Source organism: Miscanthus floridulus, chromosome 16, assembly GCF_019320115.1.
Source record: "Miscanthus floridulus cultivar M001 chromosome 16, ASM1932011v1, whole genome shotgun sequence".
In the NCBI taxonomy this organism is placed as follows: domain Eukaryota; kingdom Viridiplantae; phylum Streptophyta; class Magnoliopsida; order Poales; family Poaceae; genus Miscanthus; species Miscanthus floridulus.
Window position 1 is genome coordinate 115575881 of NC_089595.1, and position 10695 is coordinate 115586575.

Here is a 10695-nt window from a genome sequence, read left to right on the forward strand (position 1 = left end):
CTTGTGTGTAGCAAGCCATAGGGAGTGAGCCCCTCGGTAGCCTTGAGGAGTACCAAGAGGATATAAGTTGAGAAGGGAGAGAGAGAGGAGTCCACCAGTGTGCGCATATGGGAGAGGACAAAAAGGGAGAATAGCCCCTAACAAGCGGGCCTCATGTGTCAATGTCATCGGAAAAACAGGGGCTAAAAGTTAGGGGAGTGCTGCTATAGTTAGAGTCTAAAACAAGAGCCGTGAAAAAAAAATCAGAGGCCTATTTTTAGGGGGTGTTGCTTGAGTTATTCTTAAGAAACAATGTAAGCCATCGATGGTACAGTTCAATTGAAAACCCTAACCTCGCTAGAGTTGAAGAAGATGGTCAGGACGTGCGATCTTGACTTTTAAGGACCAAGCAGTGGTCTAGCCAAAACCTCATAAAGCGAGAGGAATAAAAATATGCTCGGATCAAATATAGCGATCCGCTGTTCTTTTTTTCTTTTTCCTAAACCAATGTGTCGATTTCTTGGAAGGTGGAGGGAAGCATCAAATAACTATTGTCCGTACTATACGATACGAATACGACGGCCATGACGCGTTTGAAGCTAGCTAGCGGTCTCGACAGGCACGTAAGAATAATATGGACCGGACGTCTGCCATGCCAAAGCTTTGCGCTTTTGCATGGGCGACTGACTGGTTTTGTATGGTTGGAACGAACGAGCACTCTGCGGTCTCGCCTCCTCGCGCGTCCCGTTCCGCTTAAATTCCACGGCGCGCGCCGCCCAAGAGCGCGCCCCCCTGCGTCCTCCCGGTCCCAGCGACCCAGCTCCACTTGACGTGTACGGGTGCCGGCGTGCCGACAGGATCAGACGACGATTCTTTCTTCCGGTCTCCGGCCAAGGGGATGATTATTCGAGCTTTTCGCGGTGGTGGACTGGCGGCCTTGCTTTTGTTTTGCTGTGTGCCTCCTTTGCTGTTAGCATGGCACACGGATGTATGTACTACACATGGACGTGCACTACTTCGGTCAGCAGTGTATAGTGGCGAGCAAAGAATCACAGAAAGCGAGCGTGGTCTGAGGTCTCTGTCGATCGAGTTCTCCGGTTTTCTCCGAGGTCTAGCTAGCTTTTGCGTTGTTGACTCCTCCACGCGTTCCCACTTGTGGATTGTGGTCACGAACGTACGTACACTCACGCGGACCTGACCTTTGCTTGTGCTTTGGTTATCGGTGATGGAAGCAGCCAACTAGCAGGCCGGTAGCGCCAAAAGGCATCATGGGCATATGTGCGCTTTTATATATGCTTAGTTGCCATGAATGACCAAACGTACGTGGTAGGTGGTAGTGGTACACTGTATGGGCCGAGTGCGCTATGTACATTAGTCATTTTTCACGCACGAATAACGGAAAAAGTTGGTTTGACACTACTGCACAGAGCACACACTACACGACATAGCATCTTTGCCGAGGGCCTGAAGATTTGCCGAGGAAAAATGCTCGAGCACTCGGCAAAGAGTCTGACCCTCGGCAAAGACTCTTTGCCGAGGGCCAGACTCTCGGCAACGACAAGCACACGACAACAATAATTATTTGCAGGGCCGGTCGTCGGCAACATCGCCTGACACGACGTCCATCCCCTGCCGTCAATCTTTGCCGAGGGCATCACCGTTAGGCCCTCGGCAAAGACTTTTTAACCGTTTTTGAATTTTTTCTTTTAAAATTTTTTTTGCCGAGTGCCCCTGGACCAGCACTCGACAAAGAACCAAGCTGGCACTCGGCAAATTTTCAATTTTTTTTGTTTTTTTGACCCCAAATTTTTTGTTGGGCCCGCCTACATTGTTTACAACTTCATGTTCAAATTTGGTGCTTTTTCTAGTTTTTTTTGTTATATTTGGTTGATTAATTTGATTATGTTGAATTTTTATATATAATTCAAATTTGAACTGTAAGTGCATGGAATATTGTAATCTAGTGCTTCGAAAAATGTTATTCATGGTATTTTGTGTATGTTGAGTCTCTATCCACGAACTCGCATCAAATTTCGCGCATCTTCTTCACGTAATATGACGAGCCACTTGCCGAAAAAGTGTTTTAAAATTATATAAAGTCCATACGAAGTCCAAAAATCACGAAACTTGTCGAGATGTTATGTTTATCGCATGTGTAGGCTGTGGTAAAAAATTGAGAATGTTTCGAGCAAGTTACGCAACTTGCTCGAAACATTCTCAATTTTTTACCACAGCCTACACATACGATAACATAACACCTCGATAAGTTTCGTGATTTTTGGACTTCGTATGGACTTTATATAATTTTAAAACACTTTTCCGGCAAGTGGCTCGTCATGTTACGTGAAGAAGATGCGCGAAATTTGATGCGGTGATGTCTGGGTTTTATGCATCTGATGTCGCAACTTGCTCGAAACATTCTCAATTTTTTACCACAGCCTACACATGCGATAACATGACACCTCGACAAGTTTCATGATTTCCGGACTTCGTATGGACTTTATATAATTTTAAAACACTTTTCCGGCAAGTGGCTCATCATGTTACGTGAAGAAGATGCGCGAAACTTGATGCGAGTTCGTGGATAGAGACTCAACATACACCAAATACCATGAATAACATTTTTTGAAGCACTAGATTACAATATTCCATGCACTTGCAGTTCAAATTTGAAATAGTCGAAAAAATTCAACGAAACAAAACTAATTAAGGAAATAAAGTAAAAAAACTAAAAATTGTCCCAAATTTTGAAATGGAGTTTTAACTACTGTAGCAAGGCCCCAGAAAAAAAGGGGCGAAAAAAACAAAAAAAAATTGAGCCTTTGCCGAGCGCCAGGTCACAGGGCGCTCGGCAAAGAATTTTTTAAAAAAAAATAAAAAAAACCTTTGCCGAGTGCCGCTGGGCCTGGCACTCGGCAAATCTTTTAACCTAAAGGCCCAGCATGGGCCGGCCCAACCCCACCCCCTCCTCACTCGTCTCCCACCCGCCCCCGCGTCGCCGTGCCGCCGCCGCCGACCCCGCCGTCGTCCCCCTCCGGCGAGGTCCTGCCGGGCCCGCCCCGAAGCCCTCGCCCCCGTCCAGCCTCGGCGGCCCCGCGCCCGCGCCCCGGTGGCCTCGCGCCCCTGCCCCGGCGGCCCCGCGCCCGCGCCCTGGGTCCCCGGCCGCCGCCCCGAGCTCACCAGCGCCCCAGGCTCCAAGCTCCCCAGGGACAACGACCCGGTCGGCCCCGAGCTCCACCGGCCCCGCCGTGCCCTGCGATCGGCCAGCAGAGGGAGGAGAGGAGCAAGAGGAAGAAAGAGAAGGGGGAGGAGGAAGAAGAGGAAGGTGCCGACCCGACCGCTCGTCGATCCTCGCGCCGTTCCGACCGCCCGTTGATCCTCGCGCTGCTGCGGTCATCCCCGCCGTCGTCGCCGGCCCTTGCTCTTGCCGTTCTTGCCGCCAAGGTAAGCCCTACCTTTGTAGTGTTAGTAGTAGTAGTAGTTAGTAGTTTTAGTAGTAGTAAGTTGTTGTGTTAGTAGTAGTAGTTAGTAGTGTTAGTTGTAGTAGTTAGTAGTGTTAGTTGTAGGGTTAGTAGTAGTAGTAGTTAGTAAATAGTAGTAGTTAGTAAGTAGTAGTGGTTGTTAGTAGTAGTTAGTAGTGTTAGTTGTAGGCTTAGTAGTAGTAGTTAGTAAATAGTAGTAGTTAGTAAGTAGTAGTGGTTAGTAGTAGTAGTTGTTAATAGTTAAGTAGTTCTTAGTATTAGTATTGTTAGTAGTTAAGTAGTTGTTAGTAGTAGTTGTAGGGTTAGTAGTAATTGTTGTTGTACTACTTCAATACTTTCATCTGCATGGAAAGAGAACTAAAGTACATGGCTCCTCTTGATATATTGGTGGTTGTTGGCCTTCATGCCCATGTTTGGTATATATGTGGTTGTTGGCCTTTGTGCCATGTTTTTTGTAGGTTTTGGGAACCTCCCCGTGCAGGGGAGGTGCTGCCGAAATTTTGAGTCGACACTAACCATTTTTGCCCTTTTTTGCAGGAGGACATGTGGGAGGGACTCGGCGACCCCGATCGTCTTCGTCGGCGCTGCGGGTCTTCCTGCATCGCGTCGACTCGCCACTGCACCGACTCTTCACCTCCTCGCTACCCTGACCTCACCGGCACCCTAGGTATAACCCCTCTATCCGTATGTGGTCTTTGGTCGCGTAACCTAGTTAGGTGTCTCCCGTCCGAAAGAGATACGGTTGGAGGTATACAGATCTTTGTATATCTGTGACCGTATCTGTTTTGGATTGTTCACGTTTTTTGGACAGCCCGCGGATGCGTAGATGGGTTAGTTTCCATGGTCCGCTCCGGTCCGAGATGGTGTTTTGGCATCACCCCCTGTTGTTCTCCAGATACACACTCTCCCTTGCAGGACGTGCATCGGGAGAACAGCGGGGAGGTGCTGCCAAAATTCTATCTCGGATAGGGAGCAGAGCATGGAAACTAACCTCATCTACGCATCCGTGGGTGGGATTAGGACCTATCCTCACCTATTAGAGAGTAGGAACACCGCGTAGATGCAATTGATGGTTACATTACTATGTGCTATATATGTGGAAGGATGAAAGACCGTCAGTGGATGTACACGGGCTGAAGAAGCAGGAGTGACTTTGACATTGAGTGGGTGAATGGGATAGATGCTTTCTTGGAACATGCATGGAGCTCGGGTGTAGCTAAAGGACATTTTAAACTTTGGTGTCCCTGTAGCAAATGTGACAACAACAGAAGGGTAGACAAGGTGACCATGGGTAAACATCTTGTGTACAATGGTTATACGGCTGGCTACCACCGGTGGATCCACCATGGTGAAGCAGATCGTATAAGAGCGGAGGTGGTGAGACCACGCCTCAAGGCTTTTGATGATGATGCCGGAGTAGCAGACATGCTAGATGACACTCACCAAGCTCACTTCGTAGAAGGACGTGAGAAGGAGGAGATGGAGGAAGTCGCTAAGGCCTTCTATGAAATGTTGGACTCGGCATAGAAACCCCTTCATGAGAGTACAATAGTTTCTCAGCTGGATAGCATTGGACGTGTTATGGGGTTGAAGGCCGAGTTAAATCTGAGTCACGAAGGCTTTGATAAGATGTTGGCCGTGTTTGGCAGCATGCTACCAGAGAAGCACATTCTGCTGAAGAACTTGCATGAGTCACAGAAACTACTTCGTATGCTTAAGATGCCATATGACAAGATACATGTTTGTCCGAAGGGGTGCGTCTTATTTAGGAAAGATCACAAGGATGCAAAGTACTGTCCAAAGTGTAAATCCTTAAGGTACCTGGAGGTAGACTCTGGAGATGGCCAGAAGAGGCAGCTTACGATCCCCACGAAAGTCCTATGGCACCTTCCGTTTGTGCCGAGGATCCAATGGCTTTTCATGACCGAGGAATCCACGAAATAGATGACATGGCATAAAGAAGGTGTACGGTACAAGCCATGGACGATGGTGCATCCGTCCGATGCCGAAGCATGGACGTACTTTAATGACAAACATCCTGACAAAGCAGCTGAGGCTCGTAATGTACGTGTCGCGCTGGCAACAGATGGGTTCAATCATTATGGACAGTTGTCTGCCCCATACACATGTTGGCCCATGTTTGTTATCCCCCTGAATCTCCCCCCCCCCGACATCTCCTTTCAACGACATAACATCTTCTTGTTGTTGATAATTCCTGGACATCCGAGGAGTAATATGGGTGTGTACATGGAGCCTATGATTGATGAATTGATCGACGCTTGGGAGAAGGGGGTATGGACATATGACCGAGCTACAAAATCATCCTTCAAGATGCATGTTTGGTGCCACTACTCCCTGCATGACTTCCTGGCGTATGGGTTATTCGCCGCCTGGTGTGTCCACGGGAAGTTCCCGTGCCCAATATGCAAGGAAGCTGTGAGGTTCATTTGGTTAAAGAAGGGTGGCAAGTATTTGTCGTTCGACAGGCATCGTCAATTCCTCCCTTCTAACCATCCATTCAGACAAGACATCAAGAACTTTACGAAAGGTGTTGCAGTGATAGACCTTAAACCGCGCATGAAGAGTGGTGCTGAGGTGCGTGCTCAGATAGATGCTCTCATGCCCAATGAAGGAGGTGGTTTTGTGGGATATGGTGAGTAACATATGTGGACTCATAAGTCCGGCTTGACGAGGCTCCCCTATTTTGATGACCTTCTTCTGCCACATAACATTGATGTAATACATACCGAAAAGAATATCGCCGAGGCACTTTGGGGAACTCTCATGAACACTAACAAGTCTAAGGACAACGTTAAGGCTAGAGTGGATCTAGCGACATTGTGTGATAGACCGAAGCAAGAGATGTGGCCTCCTAGTGGCAGAAACAAACAATGGAAAAGACCTAAGGTTGATTTTGTCTTGGAACCCGATCAAAGGAGGGAAGTACTAAAATGGATCAAGACGTTAATGTTCCTAGATGGATATGCAGTGAATCTATGTAGTGGAGTGAACTTAGGCACTTTACGAGTCAACGGGATGAAGAGTCATGACTACGACATATGGATTGAGCGGCTTCTTCTAGCGATGGTCCGAGGCTATGTCCCTGACCATGTCTGGCAAGTGCTGGCAGAGTTGAGCTTTTTCTTCCGTCAGCTTTGTGCCAAGGAGATATCTCGGACTGTCGCTCAGGACATGGAAAAAGCGGCACCTGTGTTGCTCTGTAAGCTAGAGAAGATCTTTCCACCCGGCTTCTTCTTGCCCATGCAGCATCTGATTGTGCACCTCCCGTCCGAGGCACGTTTGGGGGGCTCGTGCAAGCCCGGTGGTGCTATCCAATCGAGAGATGTCTAAAGACTCTTCGCAAGAAATATACAAATAAAGCTAGAATTAAGGCTTCCATTGTAGAGGCAAGTCTAAGGGAGGAGGTGGCAAACTTCACAACACTATACTATAAGCCAAAACTTCCTAGCAATCATAATCCACTCCCTCGTTATAATGTTGGCGAAAATGAATGGACCCACAACCTGTTCCAAGGCCAACTCGGCAGCGCAAGTGGATTGACCAATAAGATATTGGGAAATGAAGAGTGGCAAAGTGGCATGCTATATGTGTTGACCAACCTTCCCGAGGTGCAGCCGTTCGTCAAGTAAGTTCTCAACGAACTTGTTTCAATACGCCCTGAATATTCTTCATGCAACCCCACTGATTCTTGTTCGGATAGGGAATTTGTTTGTGAGTCCTGGCATCAATCGAGGGATCCTACCTCGTAGGAACATGACACCCTTCTTTCTCGAGGTGTGGGTGCGGGGAGGCCTGATTTCATTTCTTGGTTCAAACAAAAGGTAATGTCCAATTTAGCTCCCACGTTCCATATTCCAAGTTTCTCGTTCATTCAATTAATATAACGACCTATCATGCTTGAGCTTGCAGGCCTAGACTGACTCATCCATGAGTGAGGAGTTGAGACAGGTTGCAGGCGGCTATGATGTTAGGGTGCAGTCATTTACCAGTTATGACATGAACGGATATCGCTTCCACACAACAAGATATGAGCAGACTCGGCCCAAACGAAAAACCACAAATAGCGAAGTTTGCACGCCCGACACTGATGGCCTCGACTATCATGGTAGAGTTGAGGAAATCTATGAACTCTCATTTCATGGTCACAAACATAAACCTGTCGTGTTCAAATGCCACTGGTTTAATCCTCGAGAAACGAGACGGACCCCTCATCTTGGGCTAGTCGAGATTTGAGAAGATTCCATCTATCCAGGAAAAGATGTCTACATTGTGGCTCAATAGGCCGTGCAGGTGTACTATACGCGATATGCCAACCAAGACAAAGCGGATCTTAAGGGTTGGGCTATTGTGCACCAGGTGTCTCCACACGGTAAATTACCTGCCCTAAACGATGACGATTACAACTTCAACGCAAACACATATGATGGATAGTTCTATCAAGAAGATGGGCTACCAGGCACGTTTGAGATAGTCTTACCCAAAGCGATCGAAATGGAAGTAGACAACGAAATAGAGGATGACGAGGTTGATGGAGATGTGGTGCAAAATGCCAAGGACATAGAAATGCTTGACCGATTAAGGCTAGGCAATGACGATGAAGACAACATAGAACCTTTAGATAGTGTTGCCCATTTGGATAATTTTGACAGTGATGATGACACCTATGATCCTAATCATAAAGATTATTCCTAATACATGTAATACTATGTTTGTTTTAGTTTGTGTTTTCTTTATTTATTTTGAATCTATTTCTAATATATATACTAATAAGTCTTGTTCATTCTGTGATTGCAGGTGATGGTGAGCAGTCGTCCACGATGTGAGATGGCCTCCCTTTACAGGAGACCACGCCCTCCTATTTCAGACGAGGAGTCGGGGTTAGGGGTAGCATCCACAGGAGGTCAAAGGAGGAGGACCAGGGTCAGCAGGAGGCAGTGGACTCCTTCCCCGCCACCTTCAGACAAGGTGATGGAGGAGGAGCATGTGACAGCCATGCCCAAGGATGAGGTCAAGGACGAGGACATCCGACAGACCGAGGACGAGGTGGCCGAGGATGAGGCGATCGAGGATGAGGCGGCCGAGGATGAGGCGACCGAGGACGAGGCCGCCGAGGGCGACAGTTCCGCTACCCTGACTGTCTACCAGCGAGGTCCCGCGAGCCTCCCTCAGCCTCCGCTTCCTCACAACCGGCCACTGATTCGCCCTATGGCAAAGAGGTAAGTAACTATAGATGTTATCACAACTACTTCATATGATAATGTTGGAAATCAAAAGAGGAACTGGTAAATTTTCTTAATCACTTGTGCAGGGCCTGGTTGGTTTTGTTGGGTACTCCTGCATGCTCCCCCGCGAGCATCCTTGGTGTTTTGTGCAGGAAATGGTACCCCGGCCTTATGAATGTGTCCAAGGACGTGCGGGAGCCGGCCTACACGTGGGACAGGTACCAGTTGGCCCCTGACGATAGGTACCGCAACAAGCAGGAGCGGGTACTGGCGGAGTTTTGGGTAAGTCTCTCTCGCACAACATTTTCATTGGGCAAGTCTTTTATTGAAATAATGAATGGATACATTGGTTTTGTATGCAGAGGTATTTCAAGCCGGAAGAAGGACTTGAGGCCCGGGCGGATCAGGCGGCTGCCGCCGCCTGTAGGAAGTACGTCACCGACATGCACCACGAGGCGCGCGTGCAGGCCCATAGAGACTACTATGCCGTGGTGTTGAAGCAATCCATCAGCAAGCCTGATGCAAGACAGGTGGAGCTGTCCCGGGCCCAGTACCTTAAGGTAGACGAAAAATATTAATAATGATTTGTTTTGAGATTAAGTCGGTTTAATTTTATCTTTTTCTATGTCAAATAATCGATGACTTGTAGGTGATTCCCTGGTGGTGCCGATCCCACTCTGTGTGCTGGGAGATGATCGTGGATAGTGTAACAGAACCAACCAAAGCAGATAATTTAGCAAACTTAAGCCTGTATAACCTGGTAGTCCATGAAACCACGAAGGATTTCAAACCAATCGTCATACAAACCAAGATCATACAAGTTTAGCAAGTACCATCACATGTGACATAAAGTTCACAATGACCATTGAATACATCAGAGTTTTAGAATATAAAGTTATTACAAACCAAGTTTAATCTCAAATAGCGGAAGCAAATAGTTTTAAAACCACACACACATTCTTAGTTCAGATACAGTGCCAGTAAGTAGCCGTCTCCATCAAAACCATCAGAGGAGAGATATGGAGTGACCATTTGCCCTTGGTCCTAGTTGTCACCCATCGCCGGGTACAGGCAGTTAATGCAATAGCCGTAGTACATTTGACCATCTGCAACAACAATGGGAACAACGCCCTGAGTACGAGAAGGTACTCAGCTAGACTTACCCGCCTTAAACCAAAATAAAGCGACACCAAGGATTATGCAAGGCTTTCTTTAGTGGGCTAGCTGACTTGTTTGTGAAAAGCATAGACTATCATGAAGAAACCAATTTAAGTATTTTGCAGCATCTTTATTATAACCTATCCATCTATGTAATCACCTGCACTATAGCAATCATTCGATTAACCCATAACATCTAGTTACCAATTTAGATTGAGCATATCCCATACCATCCAGATAACCATCATTGTCCCATCATAATTACTACGATGCTGTAGCTCGAGTCAAGTGCTCACTATCTAGGAGCGATGGCGATTCGAATCGATTCCTAACCAGCTGGTGATTTATTCCTCACACAAACCATGCTTCCCCTACCAGGGTAGCTTAGATCACCAAGGATACTATTTAGGTAGCCGCGGGACAATCTAGAGCCGCACTACCCAGGGACCGCCCGACTGCCAGGAATCAGGGCGCACCTGCCCTTGGGCTCACTCTTCGCGTCCCTGTCATACCCCCATCAGCACTAATACGCGCACCCATGTAGATCCCGGCCCAAATAGTGCCACTAGCTTCTGAAAGGTCCTAATATGGCTAGAGGGAGGGTGAATAGCCTATTTAAAAATCTACAAATCAACTAGAGCAATTTGATTAGTATGACAAATAGCGTAATGCAAACTTACTCTAGCTCTACAAGGGTTGCAAGCCACCTATCCAATAATTCTAGTTGCAATGATTACTTAGGCACACAAACTTGCTATGTAATTACTCACTAAGAGCTCTCAACCTTGCTACTCTAAAGAGCTCAACTAGATGAATATAAATAATAAAGCAAG

General features: G+C 47.2%; 1 protein-coding gene across 1 annotated transcript; it reads left to right on the forward strand.

The window, feature by feature from the left end:
* The first annotated feature begins 2921 nt into the window (after positions 1–2921).
* Positions 2922–8305, forward strand: LOC136511341 (vegetative cell wall protein gp1-like). The gene is made up of 2 exons (XM_066505439.1): positions 2922–3423; positions 8277–8305. The coding sequence occupies exons 1-2, from the start codon at positions 2922–2924 to the stop codon at positions 8303–8305; spliced, it is 531 nt and encodes a 176-aa protein (XP_066361536.1).
* Positions 8306–10695: the final 2390 nt, after the last annotated feature.

Coding starts and splice junctions, on each gene's coding strand:
- LOC136511341 (XM_066505439.1), top strand. CDS start 2,922: ATGGGCCGGCCCAACCCCACCCCCTCCTCACTCGTCTCCCACCCGCCC. Junction 3,424..8,276: donor TTGCCGTTCTTGCCGCCAAG/GTAAGCCCTACC, acceptor CTGTGATTGCAG/GTGATGGTGAGCAGTCGTCC.